At 39.2% G+C, this 20,790-nt stretch overlaps 1 protein-coding gene and 1 pseudogene across 1 annotated transcript in view; one reads left to right on the forward strand and one right to left on the reverse strand.

Annotated features, from left to right (window-relative positions):
- Positions 1–20,790, forward strand: part of UGGT2 (UDP-glucose glycoprotein glucosyltransferase 2) — a 281,123-nt gene that overhangs the window by 135,680 nt on the left and 124,653 nt on the right. Inside the window, 5 exon segments of the mRNA XM_030201370.1 lie at positions 2,854–3,018; positions 6,601–6,724; positions 6,807–6,905; positions 13,475–13,569; positions 17,843–18,049. Coding sequence (XP_030057230.1) covers positions 2,854–3,018; positions 6,601–6,724; positions 6,807–6,905; positions 13,475–13,569; positions 17,843–18,049 — 690 coding nt within the window.
- On the reverse strand, positions 4,620–6,372 carry LOC115468170 (annotated as a pseudogene).

Below are 20,790 nucleotides of genomic sequence, written 5' to 3' on the forward strand. Positions count from 1 at the left end.
GTTCAAGAATAAACTGATCTGAAGCTCCATGTCTTAAGCCAACAAACTTCAGACCATTTACTAAGCCGTGCTATAGATGTGCTATCATTTTTAACGCGTGCTAATGCTAGAGACACCCATAGGAATATGTGGGTGTCTCTAGCATTGGCACTCGGTAAATTTTAGTGTGCGCTAAAAACGCTAGCACAGCTTAGTAAACAGGGCCCTTTATTTCTTAACCATTAGCTTAAATTGACACTGATTTTTAACTAAGACATGACTTTTATTTTTACATTTTCACAGAATAATTTTATTTGTTAAAACAGAATGTCATGTGGTAACAAATTTAACAAACAGGGTGTGTTGTTCTCATGACTGTGTGTCTCTTCACTGTAGATGATGCAAAGGAAATGATGCTGAAATATTGGTCTCTAAAATGTGGGTGTGGGGGTGCGGGGTGGCAGTGTTCATTGCTCCACAGATCTTGTTCCCAGAGGGCCCCCTCCCTCATGCCAAGAGCATTCTCTTTCCTGATGAGCCCCCCACTCCCAAGCCTGGGCCTACCATAATACTGCCCTGGTGGTCTAGGGTGATAGTTTATAGTTTATTAAATTTGTTATACCGCTTTACATAATGCAAATATCAAATGGGTAATAGCCATCCTCGCTCACCACTGCCTTTGCCTGTACAAACATTTGAAGAGATTTTTGAAGTATGATGTTTTAAAGAATGGTGAAATGAGTAGAATGAAACACACAAATTGTTCTGTTAAAGTATAGCTATAAAATACTTGGTTTTGGGGTGATCAACAAATGAGACTACAGTGAATACAGTAGAGCTAAGAAACAGGCTTATGATTTCAAGGCCTTTATACTGCTGCTTTACGTCTATCCTCTGAGGTCTTTGTATTTTCGTGTAGAAGAGAAGACAATCTTTCAGTATAAATCTAAATACATTTATCAGTTATGAACTGCAAAATTATGCTTTTTTTGTGAAAGCATTTACAAAAATAAAAGTCTTACACAGTGGTTCCCAAACCTGGTCCTGGAGGCACCCTGGCTAGTCAGGTTTTCAGGATATCCACAATGAATATTTGTGAGAGAGATTTGCATACAGTGGAGGCAGTGCACGCAGAACTCTCTCATGAATGTTCATTGTGGATATCCTGAAAACCTTACTGGCCGAGTACCTCCAGGTCCAGGTTTGGGAACCAGTGATCTAACAACATGTTGATCTCTTAAGATACAATTCAAGTGATTTGAACATTTTTATGATTTTAGTTTTGTATGGTTTTTCTCTGTATTTCAGAGTTGACAATGATAAATAAGGGCCCTTTTACAAAGGAAATGGCTGATGAAATTTAATGTGGACAAATGCAAAGTTATGCGCATTGGGAAGAATAAGCCGAATCAATGCTAGGGTCCTTGGGGTCAACACCCAAAAAAAAGATCTAGATAATATTGTAGACAATACGCTGACAACATCTACCCAGTGTGCGGCAGTGACCAAAAAAAGCAAACCGGATGCTAGGAATTATTAGGAAAGGGATGGTAAATAAGACCAAGAATAATATAATTCCTCTGTATTTCTCCATGGTGCGACCTCACCTTGACTATTGTGTTCAGTTCTGGTCGCTGTATCTCATAGCGTAATTAGAAAAGGTTAAAAGAAGAGTGACCAAAGTAATCAAGGGGATGGAACTTCTCACATATGAGGAAAGGCTATAGAGATTAGGGCTCTTTAGCTTGGAAAAGAGACGATTGAGGTCTAGAAATTCCTGAGTGGTGTAGAATGAGTAGAAGTAAATTGATTTTTTTTACTCATTCCAAAAATGCAAAGACTAGGGAACAATTAAAGGAAGTTACATGGAAATACTTTAAAACAAAGAGGAGGAAATATTTTTTCACTCAAAGAATAGTTAAGCTCTGGAACTCTTTGCCGGAGGATGTAATAATGGTGGTTAGGGTATCTGGGTTTTAAAAAAAGGTTTTGGACAAGTTCCTTGAGGAAAAGTCCATAGTCTGCTATTGAGGCAGATATGGGAAAGGCACTGCTTGCCCTGGGATTGGTAGCATGGAATGTTGCTACTATTTGGGTCTCTGTCTCACACTTGTGTCCTGGATTGGCCACTGTTGAAAACAGGATACTGGGTTAAATGGACCATTGGTTTGACCCAGTATGGCTATTCATATGTTAAGCTACGCTAAAATGTGGTTGGTGCTGTTTATAGCATGTGGGTTTCCTGCGCGCTGTGGCCACTTTTAATGCGCTGGTAAAATAGCAGCATTTGTGTAATTTCTTGTAATGGCCATGCCCTAATTTCCCAATTATTGGTTGGCCATTACCATGGAAGCCCTTACCGCCACCTGGTAGGCGGTAAAGGCTCCCGCACTAATTGAGCAATTCGTGGCAGTGTTCCCACGCTACCCAATTAGCACAGGACATGCCTCCTATGCCAAAAAGCATAAACTATGTTTAGTGTGGGATTAGCTTTCACTGACGTCACACTACTGCAGGACGCCTCAGCACATCACAGCGCAGTGTTTCTTGGCGCATGGTAGGCATGCGCTAGTACCTACTGCAGCTTAGTAAAAGGGCCCCCATGTTTGCCAATTAAAGTTTTTTTCTTTACAGCCCATTAGATGACGTACTATGTTTTCTTTGAGCCATATTTACTAATCTACCAAAAAAATTAGTTTACTGAAGAAAACTTTCTCTCAAAAAAAGAAATACCTTTGTAAAGATCCAGCAAATCTTTGTCACCATAGAACTGATTATAAACTGGTAGTTCAAAGAATTTGTCTGTTGCTATGGCTGTAGTTAACTACTGCAGTCAATCACAGTTTAATTTTGTGATATTCCTGATTTTAATAGATGGGAACAACTTTTTATAAGAAGACAGGCCTGGGTCCTTTGCCTCAAGCTCTTTTCAATGGTGTGCCCTTTAGCAGTGAAGAGATGGATGCTGAAGAGCTAGAGACGAATATTCTGCAGAAGATTATGGATGCCACAAGCATTTTACAAAGGGCTGTTTTCATGGTATGCCTAGAGCTCTGAAAGGATGTAAGATTCACACATAGTGGGTTGTACTTTGCTTGCATTTTTATATATGCATAAATATATTGATTTTGTTTCTCTAAATAGGGACCATATGTGAAATATATGTATAGCTGTGTAATTTGTGTATGTTTCTAAAAATGTTTAAATAAGCATATAGGTTGTTTGTGTGTGTTTTACATATACAGGCCTGTTTACTAAACTATAATTAACCATTGCTGGCATCCTCAACAGTTTTTAATTCAATTAACACAGAATATATATATATATATATATATATATATACATATATATATTTATATAGCATAGCAAATAACACAATGCTGTTAGCTGCTTGTCTTGATGTGGCGTTAATGCAGCAGAACAGTTAATGGGCAGTAACTATGTCGATCATCCTTTTACAGTCTACTTCTGTCTGCTCCCCTTAAGTCACAGTATGCCTCTTTCCTCTCAGCTTCTGCCTTCAATATCTCTCATGCCCTCCTTAATCTGTGTGATGACCTGGCTCCACTTTCATTCATGTGCTTTCCCCCTACCTTTTTCTGCCTTTTCCCTCCTTATAGGAGTTGGGAGAATGATCAGGCCCTGACAGGAGCCGGGGACTCTGATCATAGGAGCCAACTTTTCATAATTATTGGGGGTGCTAAGCCCAGTGGAAATAACCCCTTCCTGGACACACAAAAGAATTTTCTCAATATTGGGGGTGCTCAAGCACCCACAGAGTCGGCTCCTATGACTCTGATGTTGCAGGAGAAAATGAACAGTGGCTAGAGATAGATCAAGTCATGGCAGCAGATAAAGCCTAGACCCAGTGCTACTGGTGGTAGCTGTAGCTGCTACTAGAGCTGTACTGAAGAGCATATTTTACTATTCAGTCGTACACGAATAATGAAAAATGTAATTTGACAGTTCACAAATACCGAATATGAATAATGGGCATTGAGCAAGGTGAAATCAGAGATCAAGTGTTTATTTCAGTAGAATTTAGCACAGTAGAGCCCCAGACTATTCGTATTCAATCGCTATTTGTTTGCATACAAATGATGTATTTGGGTCACTATTCAGGGGTTGGGAGTGGAAGAGAGCAGAAGAGATGCTTGGAGGAGACAGGAGATGCTGCAATGTGATTAATTTTTAAAATTTCTGATAAATAATGCATTGATTATAGTATTAACTGTGATTAACTTGTAGCCCTAATTATATATATATATATATAATACACACACACACACACAAATGTGCTAACAATAAAAATATCCAATCTTGGAATTCAGAAGTACCAATAATTGAAAATCTGTGTTTTTTATGCATTCAGTTCTTGCATTCATGCTTTATATGCTAGTACCTTTAAAAAATACATGAAATCATTTTTGATCCATTTTTTAAAAGATTAATAAGCTAGAAATCATCTTCACTAGGAATCAACTTTCCCTACAGAACCATGGCCTGAAAATGGTCATTCTTAAGACTTAAATTGTTTATCCCAGATGTGCTTGAAATCTTCCTGTGACTTTTGGCCAGTTGTATGCTATCAGACCAGCATTTGGGCAGCAAGTACTTTTCAGAGGTGTGTCAATAGTTTATTAAACCTTTAGTCCATATCAAAAGTCCTGCAAGTTGAGACACTGTAGACATGGATTAAGTGTGCAGCCACCACTAGCTCATTGAATATCTCATAGAACAGAAACCAGATTATGTATTTTTTGGATAAGAAACATTCAGGGATATATACAGGCCACTGTCTGTGATGTATATGATAGCCATCAGAAGAAAATATCCCATCCACTAGCCTTTAGAAATTGCTGTGCTGTGGGTAAAGTGAAGGATGAGAATAATATTAGAGCCTGCCCAATAACACATCTGCTCTCGTTGGACAGTATTTGAGGGTTGTAAATCTTATTCCATTTGGGCTATGATGATAGTAGTGATCTGAAGCACTCAGGCTGAGGAGAGCATTAGCGTGAATAATATAACCAAGGAACAAACCTGTTGATCATTATCCCAGAATAATCCAGCTTTGAAAAAGTACTTGAAACCTTTTTCTGAAAGGCAAATGGCATGGAAAAGCCAGAAACGTCTGAGGCATAATATTATGCCCAAGAAGAACATGCTTTGACCACTTTTTCTTGCAAGGAGGCAATGAACATGTTTGACCTCAGTTTGGTCAGAATGCCAAAGAACAGAAAAAGCAGAAAACCTAACGTGTTTCCAGTTTTTGCCAGTGTTTGTGTAGTAAAAATGCATTAGAAGTAGGCTTTGAAAGAGGGTACAGTTAAGCAGTGTCCATGCAGAAGATAATAATTGTCCTTCAGTTAGTGTGGAAGAACATCATATGGAATGACTGCTCTCATAACTCACAGATAAACTCTTCCATCTTTTCTGTAGCATGATGAGCCTTCTCCCATACCGCAGAATGTGCCTGTTCCTCTTCACCAGTGGCTCTTGTTAGCAGTTCGTTGATTGTATTTCTTCATTTATAGCAGTAGCCCAGTTCTGTGCAGAGTTTGAACTAGTGAGGACAAGCTTCTAACCCTGACGCTTCCCTTTCTTGTGATCTTCCAGCTACTGGGTCAGCATCTCCATAGGCTGCTGAGTCTATACCTCCAGCCTTGAGAACACCCCACAAATACTTAGGTGTCCTTTTACTAAGCCATGGTAGGGCTGCTGCGCAGCTATTGTGCGCCAAATCGACCCTACCAGTGGGGTAGCGCAGGCGCCTGGCGGTAGTTCCAAAGTTGGCACGTGCAGTTTCCTGTGGTAGAAAATAATTTTCTACCACGAGGGGCGTTCCCGACATTAATCAGCGTGGCCACATTGTCGCACTCTGCCGGATTACCGCATAAGTAGCATGTGAGCCAGGCAGTAAATAGCCAGACGCTAATTTTAATGTTAGCGCATTGCCATTTACTGCCCCATTTTTTTAAAGGCCTTTTTCCTGCCACGGTAAAAAAAAATGGCCCAGTACATGTGTCAGATCTAACGCAGGCCACGTTTTACCGCAGCTTAGTAAAAGGGCCCCTTAATTCCTTGCTCAGTTCTTTCTGATACTCCTGTTCAACTGGATTACAGCTGCCACTACTCCCATCTTCTGGAACAAACCGAGGGTCCCGTTTACAAAGCCACGCTACAGGCGCCCACAATATTCCTATGAGCACCTACGCAGCGCGCGCTAATTTTATGCACACGCTAAAAACGCTAGCGCACCTTAGTAATCAGAGCCCTGAGGCTGCTTTTTATAGCCAGTAGAATTTTATAGTAACCGACTTCAATTAGTTTCCTACATTTCTGAAACTTTTACTTGTTTGCTTACTGCTGTTTGCACTGCTTAATAGGCATTGCAGTGCAACAAGTTAGTACAGACTGAAAAGGCCTTACTATTGTAAAAATTTGTTATAAAAACTGATGAAAAAAGTCACACACGTGCCTTTAAAAAACATTCTTGTGTACATATGTAGCAACCGATATATGCAGATGAACACTGCATTTTGCATAACTTGTGGGATTTTATGCTATTATTTCATACTTGAAATTTTTTTTGTTAATTATTTTTTTTTATTACTTCAGGGTCTTTTAAATGATCATATGGATGTGACAGATTTCCTAATGGATCAGCCCAGTGTAGTTTCTCGTATAAATCCCACAATACTTGGGACCGAAAGAAAACATCTTAATTTTGTGTCCAAAGGAGGTAAAGAAAATCTTTCATAATGAGATTTTATTGAATAAAAAATATTTGACTGTAACATGCTTGTAATCTTTTAATTTTACAGCTTCAGTTCATGTGAATGAGTTTTCCACTTTTTCTTACCTGGATTCACAAGACAAAACTGCTGTAATTGTGGACAACATGAATTACTTGAGAAAAAAGGGTATGCTAATTTTCCTTAAGTGCTTGCTTTTCTTCTGTGATCACAAAGCATTGATACTGGTATCCATTCATTTTTGAATGGCATAGTAAGTAATTTTGTTAAAACTATTTAAAAAGAATATAAGATGTGCCATGTCAGGTCAGACAAAAGGTTCACTGAGCCCAACATCCTATTTCTGACAGTAGCCAAGCACAGGTCAATAAAACGTTACCAAGTAGGAATAAGTGGTGACCTCACCCATCTATTCGATTAATGATTGTTTATGAACTTTTCCTCCAGGAACTTGGCCAAATCCCTTTTAAATCATGTGTGCGAGATACCTCCACCATATTTTCCAGCAACAAATTTCACAGTTGAATTGTGTTGAGTGAAAAGTTGTTTTTCTGATTTGTTTTAAACCTGCCATCTGCCAGATCATGGTATGTTCTCTAGTCCTAGTACTATTTCAAATGAAAAATATTAGGGATATGCATTTATTTCATGTTACTTTTAGCCCATAACAACAGGGAAAAAATGAAATTTTATATTTTTTTCCTCATTCATAAATGGTGCACACTGCTTGCACTAATAAAAATTGTGCACACTCTTGGTAAATACAGTGCACTATTAACATCATTGCTTCCCTACATGAAAATAATAATAATAATCAACAATTTTGCCTGCACAACCCTAGAAAATTTAGGGCAATGGTCCCAAACTTTTGGAATGCCATTCTGTTGGAATTGAGAGTATTAAATTGCTATTCCATTTTTAAAAGAAACTTGGTTGTGTAAAAATATTTTTAGCCAATCATAAGGGCCCTTTTGCCAAGCTGCGTTAGGTGCCAACACACAGAAAAAAATAGTATAAAACTAAAGCATTCCATGTTAGTTTTGCCACCTGTGCACTAAGTGCATGGTATTCTTAAAAACATTTTCTTGGTAGGGACGTGCCAGGGCCAAAGAATGGGCGTGGAGACGCTATTTAACTGGTGTGCTGACAGTGCGTGCTAACTGAATAATGCTGATTTAAAGCGGGGGCCATTAATGCCTCCTACATAGGAGGCACTAAGCAGTTGTGCGTCAATTTCTTTTTTGAATAGCTGCATTCTGATGATAACATTAGCACACAGCCATATATTCAACAAATAGATTTTTATTTATTTTATTTATTTAACACATTTATACCCCACATTTTCCCACTAGTTGCAAGCTCAATGTGGCTTACACAATATCATGGGTAGGCTACAGTACAGTAAAATATCAGAAAATGTCATAGCAAAATATTACTCGTGAACATATCGTATAAAACAACAAAGACAATAGAAGATAATAAAAGAACATTAGGGTCCATAAATTTTGCTGTAACAAGGAAGTAGTAGACTAAGTTACGTCTGGAAGGTAAGCCTTCTTGAAAAGGATGGTCTTCAATAATTTCCTGAAGTTTAGATGGTTCTGAGTTGATTTTAAGAATTTAGGCAGTGCATTCCAAAGCTGTGTCACAATGAAGGAGAAGCTTGATGCGTATGTAGATTTGTATTTGAGGCCATTGTAATCTGATAAAAGCCTTTTTTGACAGCCTTGCTAAAAATGAGCTTAGCTTGTGGAAAAGTCCCTCATAAGAATGCACTAAGCCCTTTTCATAGTAGAGAGTTGCACAGGGACAGAAATTTCACCCTACCCTACCCATACCCTCCCGTACTTGCTAAGATCTGTTCCATCCCCACAATTAATCTCCTCTATTCCCAACCATACCTGAAGGAGTCAACGCTATTATTTATTTGTTCACAGCCCTCTTTCCTCCCAACCCCAACAGCCTCCTGTGGTTTTTTGGATAGTATTCACTATTCAACCAGTGAGTGTTCCAAATCTGTCTGTCAATCCAACTTCCTCTTTGGGCCTTTCAAGCCTCATTCTGGTGCTCCAACTGCCTCTCTCAGTACATTCCAATCTTCTTTCTGGTGCTTCAACTACCTCTCTTGGTGCATTGCAGGCCTTATTCTGGAGTAACCCGAGATTTTGACTGCACTCCGTTGGGAATCCCATAAGAGTCCCATGGCATCGTATTTCATACCTGCGGGTTCCACGGGATTCCCATAATCCCTATTCCCGTGCAGCTCCCTATCTCATAGTACAGCTTAGTAAAAAGGCCTCATAGTGAGGTTATAGGAAAGTGGGTTTAATGAGCTAGTATTTAGTGGCTTGAGGTTACAATATATGAGAAATGTAGCAAAAAATGTTATAATTGTCGTGTTTTTAATGTATTCTATTTTATTAATTGTAACTCACTTTCAGTCTAATTGGTGAAACAAGAAATCAAATTGTATAAAGTAAACTAGTAAATATCTGTTCACTATTTCTCTTCCATCCCACTCATGATTGTATAAATCTCTGGTATATCCTTCTCCAAGTGCCCTAATCTGTCCAGCCTTCCTTCATAAGGGAGAAGTCCCATCCCCTTTTCCATTTCGTGTTGTCCTTCTCTAATTCTGCTATAGCATTTCTGACCAGACCTGCACATTGCACTCGTGGTCTGGCTACATCATAAATATATATATAAAGAGAGGCATTATGATATTCCGTAAGGATGCCACCTAGCAGTAGTACTCTGATATTACCATAAAGGGTCATTGGTGCCTTTTTGACACCTGGAGCCCTATGGTACTGTGAGAGGAATTCCAGAAAGGAAGAATCTCCATTGGTGAATGTTTTACCTGTTGTGAAATTGCTTTTAAACTTGGGAAAAGGTGGACTTAGAGTTAAATTGGTAATCTCGGTGTCATTATTTTTAGTTATGTTGGGGCTCATTTTTGAAAGAGAAAAACGTCCCAAAAGTGTCATAAAGCACCATTTGGACACATTTCTTCTCCGAACGTTCGAAATGGTATTTTGGGAAGCTGTTTTGCAGATGTCTGTCTATGCATATGTCTGCAATGCATCCAAATCATGAGGGGGTATGTCGGGGGCATTTTGAAGGCGGAATTTGGGTGACCTTAGGGTGTACCTAACAGTTGGACATTTTACAGCCATAATGCAACAAATCCAAAATGTGTAGGGCAAAAACTTCAACATTTTGGTCTAGACCTGTTTCTCTAATGATTAAGACACAAAAAGGTGCCCTAAATGACCAGATGACCACTGGAGGGATTCATAGATGACCCTCTCCCTCAGTAGTCACTGACCTCTTCCAACCCCCCTCAAAAAATGTGAATTAAAAATATTCACCAACTTCTATGACAGCCTCAGATGTAATAGCCAGGTCCATTAGAGCAGCGTGCAGGTCTCCGGAGTACTGTAGTTATAGACAGGTGGATATAAACATAAGAACATAAGAGTAGCCATACCCAATTTTTTTTTTCAAACTGCTGACCCCTTATAACCTCCAATTGGTTGGTTCTGAAAATCTGTTGGAAACCATCAAATTCCCACCAAGAGCATCTTGGTCAGGTTCTCAACATCAGGAAATACTTATCAAGCAACTCTGTTCCTTCATAGATGCAGTTACAGTCAAACTCATTCCATCAAGGGAACGAGGAAAGGGGTTTACTTCAAAGTAGTTCCTGATCACGAGAGAGACAGGGGGATTCCACCCCCATCCTAAACAGAAGAGTCTTGAACACGTTCATAATAACTGAAAAATTCTGCATGATTTCCTTAGGTACCTTAATTCCTTTTTGTCAAAAAAGGAAACTAGTTATATTCTCTGTACTTAAAGGATATTCACACCCATGTAGAGATACATACCAGTTACAGGAGGTATCGCAGATTCATCATAGAGAAACATCAGTACTAGTATCAAGTACTGCTATTGTGTCGGTTCTTTGGGTATTCACAAAGGGGTCCTTTTACAAAGGCACGCTGAAAAATGGCTTGCGGTAGTATAGGCGCAGGTTTTGGTTGCGTGCAGATCCATTTTTCAGTGCGCCTATTAAAAAAAAGCCTCTTTATTTGTTTATTTATTGCCGAAAATGGAACTGCGGCAAAATGAAAATTGCCGCGTGTCCACCGCCAGCCATAGACCTAGCGGTAAAGAATCTGGGCGGTAATGACCTATGTGCATCAAATGCCACTTGGTGCGCATCCGAAAATTTAAAAAAAAATTTTCAGACGAGCGTATCTTACGGGGGTTAAAAATGAATTTACCGCAAGAGCCACGTGGTAGTCAGACAGTAACTCCATTTTGGTGCACATTGGGCGCGTGTAGATGCTTACGCAGCTTAGTAAAAGGACCCCAAAATGCCTTTTGATCATAACAGTATATCTATGCAGAGTGGGAGTACAGGTGTTTCCTTGTTTGGAAGATTGCATGATAAGAGGCAGAAAGATCAGTGTGCACAACCATCCAAGTGCTGGAGTTACTAGGGTTCATTATAAACTACCCAAAATCCCAACTAAGCCAGTCACCACAATTGGAATTCTTTGGAGCTCTTCTAGACACAATTCAGATGAAAACTTTTCTACCACAGCAGAGGATTACCAATCTTGTGTCCATAGTTGTAGAAATCCAAGAGTCAGCAGATATTGGCATGGGACATGTTGAGAAGACTGGGCCACATGGCCTCAACAGTGTGTATAATGCACCTGGCACATCTTGAAATGAGACAAGTTCAGTGGGCCTACACATGTGGTGGAGTCAGGCCATTCACAGGCTGCAGATGTCATATCTGTTATAAAGCCCATTTGGGACTCTGGCCTGATAGATATGCTGTCCAATCTGACAAAAGGCATTTGCTTTCAAATTCCACAGTATCAAAAAGCACTTATGAGAGATGCATCCAAACTGGACTAGGAAGCTCATGGAGATAGGCTTCACGGTCATTGCTCATGACCCTATCAGGAGAAACGCCACCAGATAAATTTTCTGAAATTGAGAGCAGTTTGGAACACTCAAAGGCTTTCAGAGATCATATGGCTAACAAAATTATATTAATACAGATGGACAAACAGGTGGCAATGTATTACATCAACAAGCAGGGAAGAACAGTCTCAAACCTTCAATATAGGGAAGCTGTCAGGGTGTGAAACTGGGCCATTTCTCACAGAATGACATTCAGGGCCAGCTACTTGGCAGGGCGGACATCTGAATAATGCCCTACGGCTACACGATTGGTCCTTAGCCGAGGATGTGGCTCGAATGATATTTTGGGAGTGTCACTTTTCATAGATCTTTTCACCATTCTTAAGTTTTGCTCCAGGATAGGGTCATATGGAGGACTAGCCTTGGATGTCACCATCGTAGATTAGGGGGAAGGTCTTCTATACACATGTCCTCCAATTCTCCTGATAGTGAAAACTTTCCTGAAGCTCAGATACAATAGAGGAACCATGGTTCTCATCACCTTGCATTGACTGAGGCAAATATGGTTCTTAACCCACAAAATTGGGCAATTACCATCACTGATCACGCAAGTTCAAGGGGCTTGGTACCCCAGTATTGAGTCCCCTTGCTTGGATTGTGAAAGGATAATGATAGCTTCTATGAACTTGCCTGACAGTATGTTACAGGTCTTGTTGGCTTCCAGGAGAGTTCCACTAGACAAATTTAAATGGAGGAGGTTTGCGGTCTGTGTCAGGAAGGGCCCTAGTCTCCTTTTTCTGTCTCCCACAGAAACTGCTTGAATATCTTCTATATTTGTCTGAGTCAGGTTTGGAACTCCATTAGGGTCCACTTTAGTGCAATTGACACTTATCACCAGCATGTAGAAAGGAAACCCTTTATCCTTTAGTTGTTTGGTTCATGTGAGGCTTGCTTCTGTTGAAACCTGACATAAAGCCTCCTGCAGTGTCATGGGAATTCAGTGTGATGTTACCCTAGCTGATGAAAAGTTTTTTTTGAGTTGCTGATACCTGTTAACTGAAGTAGTTGATCTGGAAAGTCTTATTTTTGTGGTGGTGACTTCAGTACGCAGAGTTCGCGAGTTCCAAGCTCTAGTAACTGATCCACCTTACACCAAATTATTTAACAGGGTGGTTCTGCACACTCATCCTAAGGTACTTTATGATGTAGTGTTGGATTTCAGTCTTAACTGGTCTGTTGTCCTGCCAACATTTTTACCTGGCCTCATACTCTCAAAGATGAAAGTGCACTACGCACATTGGCATGCAAGAGTCACACCTATTTGGAGGAGGCAAAACCCCTTAAATAGCTGGTTGGACTTAGTTTCTTTTGACACAAATAGGATAGGGACTATCAATAACAAACTCATGCAGTCTGCTAGCCAGTTATATTTCCTTCACTTACACCCAGGTAGGTTTGACTTTGGTTATACACTGGTCCCATTGAAAATGTTGTGAATACCTTAAAATCAGTCTGAGTTGAGAACTGCTGCTCTAATAAATAATGGCTCCTCAAACAAAAGAACTATAATACGTGCTGTTTGATACACTGCAGGTGGTTGCTTTTATTCTGTGCCTTGAACCTTGGTCATTACTTGGCATCACAAAGAATTTTTTTTTTGTTTCTGCATTTTGACTAGATGAATTCTAAAAATTGTCTTTGTGTTCTCTAATTATTTGAAAAGCAAAATAGATTCTGCTGTATATTGCTGTGGAGTTTAGAGCTTCTTTGACTAGATTAACTTCTCCTTTCAGATGAGGATGTAATTTATGCAGTTACCATCTGGATTATTGCTGATTTTGACAAAGCATCTGGGAGACAACTGCTTTCTAATGCTGTGAAACACATGGTAAGTTTTTGGTGGTTTCTCTTACAAAACAAAAGGTTTTACTGTTAATGTATGTAGAGTATAGAAATATCTTGTTTAGTAATTTATTTTTTAGGTTTATGGGGTGTATGGAGAAAGAGTATACAGTGGGGGAAATAAGTATTTGATCCCTTGCTGATTTTGTAAGTTTGCCCACTGACAAAGACATGAGCAGCCCATAATTGAAGGGTAGGTTATTGGTAACAGTGAGAGATAGCACATCACAAATTAAATCCGGAAAATCACATTGTGGAAAGTATATGAATTTATTTGCATTCTGCAGAGGGAAATAAGTATTTGATCCCCCACCAACCAGTAAGAGATCTGGCCCCTACAGACCAGGTAGATGCTCCAAATCAACTCGTTACCTGCATGACAGACAGCTGTCGGCAATGGTCACCTGTATGAAAGACACCTGTCCACAGACTCAGTGAATCAGTCAGACTCTAACCTCTACAAAATGGCCAAGAGCAAGGAGCTGTCTAAGGATGTCAGGGACAAGATCATACACCTGCACAAGGCTGGAATGGGCTACAAAACCATCAGTAAGACGCTGGGCGAGAAGGAGACAACTGTTGGTGCCATAGTAAGAAAATGGAAGAAGTACAAAATGACTGTCAATCGACAAAGATCTGGGGCTCCACGCAAAATCTCACCTCGTGGGGTATCCTTGATCATGAGGAAGGTTAGAAATCAGCCTACAACTACAAGGGGGGAACTTGTCAATGATCTCAAGGCAGCTGGGACCACTGTCACCACGAAAACCATTGGTAACACATTACAACATAACGGATTGCAATCCTGCAGTGCCCGCAAGGTCCCCCTGCTCCGGAAGGCACATGTGACGGCCCGTCTGAAGTTTGCCAGTGAACACCTGGATGATGCCGAGAGTGATTGGGAGAAGGTGCTGTGGTCAGATGAGACAAAAATTGAGCTCTTTGGCATGAACTCAACTCGCCGTGTTTGGAGGAAGAGAAATGCTGCCTATGACCCAAAGAACACCGTCCCCACTGTCAAGCATGGAGGTGGAAATGTTATGTTTTGGGGGTGTTTCTCTGCTAAGGGCACAGGACTACTTCACCGCATCAATGGGAGAATGGATGGGGCCATGTACCGTACAATTCTGAGTGACAACCTCCTTCCCTCCGCCAGGGCCTTAAAAATGGGTCGTGGCTGGGTCTTCCAGCACGACAATGACCCAAAACATACAGCCAAGGCAACAAAGGAGTGGCTCAGGAAGAAGCACATTAGGGTCATGGAGTGGCCTAGCCAGTCACCAGACCTTAATCCCATTGAAAACTTATGGAGGGAGCTGAAGCTGCGAGTTGCCAAGCGACAGCCCAGAACTCTTAATGATTTAGAGATGATCTGCAAAGAGGAGTGGACCAAAATTCCTCCTGACATGTGTGCAAACCTCATCATCAACTACAGAAGACGTCTGACCGCTGTGCTTGCCAACAAGGGTTTTGCCACCAAGTATTAGGTCTTGTTTGCCAGAGGGATTAAATACTTATTTCCCTCTGCAGAATGCAAATAAATTCATATACTTTCCACAATGTGATTTTCCGGATTTAATTTGTGATGTGCTATCTCTCACTGTTACCAATAACCTACCCTTCAATTATGGGCTGCTCATGTCTTTGTCAGTGGGCAAACTTACAAAATCAGCAAGGGATCAAATACTTATTTCCCCCACTGTATAACTGTCGCACATTCCAATTTACTTGACTTGTGGCCTTAAATGTGCAAGTGGTTCAACTTCATTGGATAGCTGAACTGATAAAACACCAATAAAAGCCCTAATACAAAAAAATTAAAATAGGAGGGTTTTTTTTTTATAAACACTAGAAAAAAAAATACCACTTCTTCTAGTACTCTTACCCCCTTTTCTGCTTTGTCTCATATCCCCCACCTAGTTTTTGTGCGTTTTTATTTTCTGACAGCTATTAAGGGACACAAATTTACATTTTTGATTAAGCCAGAAAATGTACTAAGCAATAGTGCCTGTGACATGAAAACACCAATAAACACGGATTCTTTTTTTGGGTTCTCAAAAGCATCCTAATTAGCTGGAAAATAATCACCTAAATTAATTTCTAAACACCAAATAAACAGAAGCCCAAATTATTATGTAACATGATTATTCACAACTTCAAAGCTGATAATGAGAGATTCAATGTCAAATCAAAAAGTCAAAGATCAGTTAGCCCATCTGGTATACAAACATATTTTAATCTGTATTACCTTATCAGCATACTTTAACAAGATTGTGGAGAGAAGCAGAGATACTGTGGTAGAGGAGGGGTGGATGGCACAGTCAGTAACTGAGAGAGGCCTAAAAATGTTTTTGCTAATTTAACAAGAATCTGTTAAAGTTATCAAATGATTAGAGAGGGAAAGAACAGAGGTATTGAAGTAACAGAGAGGAAAAAAGGACTAGGTCAAAGTAAAGCTCATGATTTTGACTGTAGGTATTAGAGCATTATTGAAATTCAAATGAGATTAATACAAGAAGATTTGGGGCATGAAAATCGGAGAGGTCATCAGTGTGAATTAATGTGCCCAAGAAGGAAAAGGAGATGATTGATTTTATTTATTTGTTTGGATTTATCTACCACTTTTGAAGAAATTCACCCATATTTCTTTACTGCCTTTTTGAAGAAATTCACCCAAGGTGATGTACAGCAAGGACAATCTGGACATAGGCAATAGTGAAAAGACAACTTCAGCAGCAAAAAATATTAAAATTATTGTTATGTGAATGTGTACTGTTTACACGTTATGTGTAGTAGTACAAAGACAGTGGGAAGTGGGCCAATGACTCAAGAGACTAGGGCAACAGAGAAATATCTGAAGCGATTTATTGAAGACTCGACACAGATCTGTGTTTCGGCCACAGGCCTGCCTCAGGAGTCTTGGTAGCTATGTGAATGGGTAAATCTCCAAAAGATGGTTACCTTGGAGTGTTGTAGTATGTAGTTGGTCTATAAAGATTGAAACAAGTATTGAATAGTCAGTATCAACTGTCTGCGTAAAAACTGTAAATTAACAGCTTGCACAAGGGGCTGGGGTGGTATATGGTTTATAACAATAGTCAATATGAGCAAATGTAATGTTTAATGAAAAGAACATAGGAGCATCACATTGAGTATAATAAGAAATGTAGGAACAGCACGGTGAGTATAATAAAAAATTACCGATAATCTAATATTGTGAAACTGGAACAAATGAGAAAGTGAAAGGATGTATAAATTAAAAGTATCAACTGATAGAAAAATGATCGCCTATCTAAAAAAATCGGCGGTTGGTCACTTTACATATAAGCACATTTTCTAAAATTATTAGGGAAGGGAAATGGGACTTGATATACCACCTTTCTGAGGTTTTTGCAACTACAAAGCGGTTTACATATATTCAGGTACTTATTTTGTACCAGGGGCAATGGAGGGTTAAGTGACTTGCCCAGAGTCACAAGGAGCTGCAGTGGGAATCAAACTCAGTTCCCCAGGATCAAAGTCCACTGCACTAACCACTAAGCTACTCCTCCACTCCAATGTATATTTTAATGAGTATATTACTTGTGTGTGTGCCAATTTGCCCTTGTAAATCAGGTTTTTACACTTGTAAATGGCAGCTAACCCTTCTAAAACCATCTATGTTAACATAGTAAGTAATAGTCGACAAAGACCACCTGGCCTATCCAGTCTACACAGGAACTTCTTCTTAGTCAATTTGCAAAGTAACAGTGCACACATAACTTTACTTTGAACAGTTTTGTAGTCTGTGAATAAAAACTTGCCACAGACTTTGCAGTTCCATTAGCACTATGAAAATTGCCTTCCCAAATCATTAAAATTATGATATTTACAAAAGCTCAGGATATTTCAACTATGGAAACAGTATTCAAAATATTCTAGTAAATGCATTCCTATCCTTGTAGAAACAGGGTTTGAAAATTACCTACATTAGTGAGGGTAAAGGTGTGCATGATGTTTTACCTATGATAGGTCAGGGGAGGAAAAGTGTGTACAGAGATTTCATTTTGAAATCCCCCATGTATGTTTTAATGAGTGTACGTTGCTGACCCACAATCACCTGCCAGCCTATACTTTCACCTGAAAATCAGCTTGCAAGCACCATAAGTATTCTGAAAATTGCTCCTCCATTGACCATATTGTTTGTTTTTAAAGTTGTTGAAGCATGTGTTGAGGAAAACAGAATTGAATTGATATGTTTTAATAATTTTACCTTGTAGAAAACAAGCAGCAATGCACGCTTAGGAGTTATACATAATCCCACAGAAGAAGTAACAGAAGATAATACTGCCGTTTCAAGGGCTATTTTAGCAGCATTTCTCACACAACGTAATACCCATTTAAGAAGTATTTTAAGTAAATTGCTTAAGGAAGATACAGCTAAAGCCCTTTCCTCAGGAGTTAAAATTAAGGAATTCTTTGTTCCGGTGAGTAACTTTATTTCACAGTGTAAGTGTTAGATGCCTATTAATACTGTTAAGAATTAAAATGTATTAACCATTGTGTTTTATTTTATCTTCTGTTTATGTTCATTATAAGTCATTAAAAGTTGGGAAGACCGCTCTGTTTTCCTTACTGAAGACTTCACAGCACTGATGGTATTTCAAAATCTAACCACATATGTGTACTGTGTAGATTGATTTAAGACCTCTGAAATTTCATCTGGTAGTGTACTATATATATGGTATGATGTACCTACAAATAGTACCTTGTTAGCAAATGACATGGACCACTAGTTAGAGCACTGGATTATGATTCAGGGAGTACTACTGGGACATGAGGATAGGATTCGCCTCTGCCACTGTCTGTAGCCTCTTGGACCTAACTGAAAACAGTGGGTTGATTAAAATTGGGATTTCCCAATCAAGTAATAACATTACTAATATTATTGAACTTTGATCCAGTAACAGCTGAAGTTCATTATACAAATCAAGGCCACATTATGAAAATATTTTACATTGTTGCCAAACCAAATGGTCATGCTAATGTATCTCAGTAGTTTATAGGCACAGAGATATATGTCTGATTTTTCTACAAGATTTTGCATAGCCTGGGCCAAAGTATGTGTGACCAGAACCTTATGTTTTTTCTACTCGAAACTTGTGTGAGCAAGCATAACAAGTAATTACTTGTGCCTTTTAGAGCTAGTATCAACCTTTTCCAAGATAAACTGATGTATTTACTGCAGTCACTTCTTTCATTATTTATAATCCCCCAAGTTTTATAAATGACGCCTTTAAAGTTGTGTGCGATAATTTGGCCACAGGGCCAAATTGCATGTACAACTTAATTGATTAATAAGCCAATCAGCACTGATCATTGGTACTTGACAACAACTTTCTAGGCATATTCTATAACGTAGTGCACGTAAATTGTAATGCTTGCAGCCAAAAAGGGGGCATGGCCATGGGCATATTGTTAGCATTTCAAAAAACTATGTGCACTATGATCTGCGCCTAAGTTAGGCGTAGGTATTTAGACCTGGTTTTAGGTGTCCTAAATGGATGCACCTAAAATTTTGTTGTGAGAACGGCAAATAATCATATTCTATAAACTACGTCTAACTTTAGGCATAGTTGATAGAATCGCACTAAGCATCTGGTTTTTTGGTGCCAATTTGTAAGGCACCCAGGCTGCCCAGTTTGTTTTGTTTGCATCCTACCTACTACTATTTTATATAGACTTTGTACAGGGTAATTTTAATACAGGATGCCTAGGATAATAAGGCAAGAAGGAGCCTATTTTTAGCATATTTTATAAAGATATAGGTGTAAATGCTAGCGCAGTGGTTCCCAAACCTGGTCCTAGAGGCACCCCATCCAGTCAGGTGGGTATCCTTGAAACCCTGACTGGCTGGGGTTGCCTCCAGGACCAGAACCACTGTGCTAGTGCATAAAATATGTGTGTAATGTTGACTCTCTTCCAGGTTCTGCCCAAACTTGTCCCCCGAGCATGTCTACTCTACAAGTATGCACCTACCTGCATTGCATGTACTTTTAGGTGTGACCTAATTTTATATATATTAAAAAAATGTATAAAATTATTTCCAGAGAAGGCAATATGTGTAACTACACATGCGGGTACAAGCAGTTTTCTCTGTGCAGATTTGTTAGGTTTCCACTTTGAAAATTATCTCAGAAAACCTTCCATGCTTAAAATTTTATACAAACCATTTCAGATACACAGAAATTTCTGGATGAAATCAAATTACATATCTACAGACTTTTCTCTATTAAGAAAGTTTGCTAGTTAGAGAAGTGAACATAGAGGTACTAGTAAAAAAAATTATTTACTTTAAAGAAAAAGAACCTCAAATCTCCCAACATCACCCCAAAGTATGGGAATATGTGATAGTGCTGTTACCTTAGGAATCCTGTTGTCATTGGTTCAATCATACAAGGTACGAGGGGGGGGGGGGGAAGAACAGTAAAAAAAACTCCTCAAAGGAAGAATAGACTATTCCCAAAAAACCTCAACCTGCATTGAAGTAAATACCTTCCCTCTATATCCATTTACATAATTGAAAAGAGTTTTGTTCCTCAGTTTTAAAGAAACCTATTTTTCTAATGTTGCTGGTCTCCGAATTTTCATGGAGATATCCACTTTGCAACACTCTTTGTACATACAAGGATTCCTCCAAACTCCTCTTCTCCACAGAACCATGCTGTTGATTTTTAAAAATACAAAAAAGCTTGTGCTTCCTGGACAAAAGAAAAATTTGAAACCCTGACAGTGGTGAATCTTTTTCATAAAAAACCTGCTGCGTCAAGAGTTACGTTCAGTGTTGGAACTTTCAACCCTTCATTTCATGTGTCAAGATGGCTGCGGTGTGTGTGTGTATATTTATGTATATATATATATAGAGAGAGATAGATATACACACAAAAACGCCAACTCGAACGCCAGCCAATCAGTTTCAAGTATATTATTAAAAGAACTCCTCTGTGGAACAAAATCAATAAAAAGCATTCAACTCCACTGCTGTATTGAGCCCTGCTGGTTCGATAGCATTTAGCTTGAATATCCACCATTGTGTTCTTCTGTGTAGATAACTTTTAACATCCCCCCCCCCCCCCCTTTACCCATATGAATCTCACTGATCACCATACATTGTAACTGGTAATTTCTCAGTGTTGACACAATGCCTATATTCTATTAGCCTTGTTTT

Source organism: Microcaecilia unicolor, chromosome 4 (assembly GCF_901765095.1).
Source record: "Microcaecilia unicolor chromosome 4, aMicUni1.1, whole genome shotgun sequence".
Lineage (NCBI taxonomy): Eukaryota > Metazoa > Chordata > Amphibia > Gymnophiona > Siphonopidae > Microcaecilia > Microcaecilia unicolor.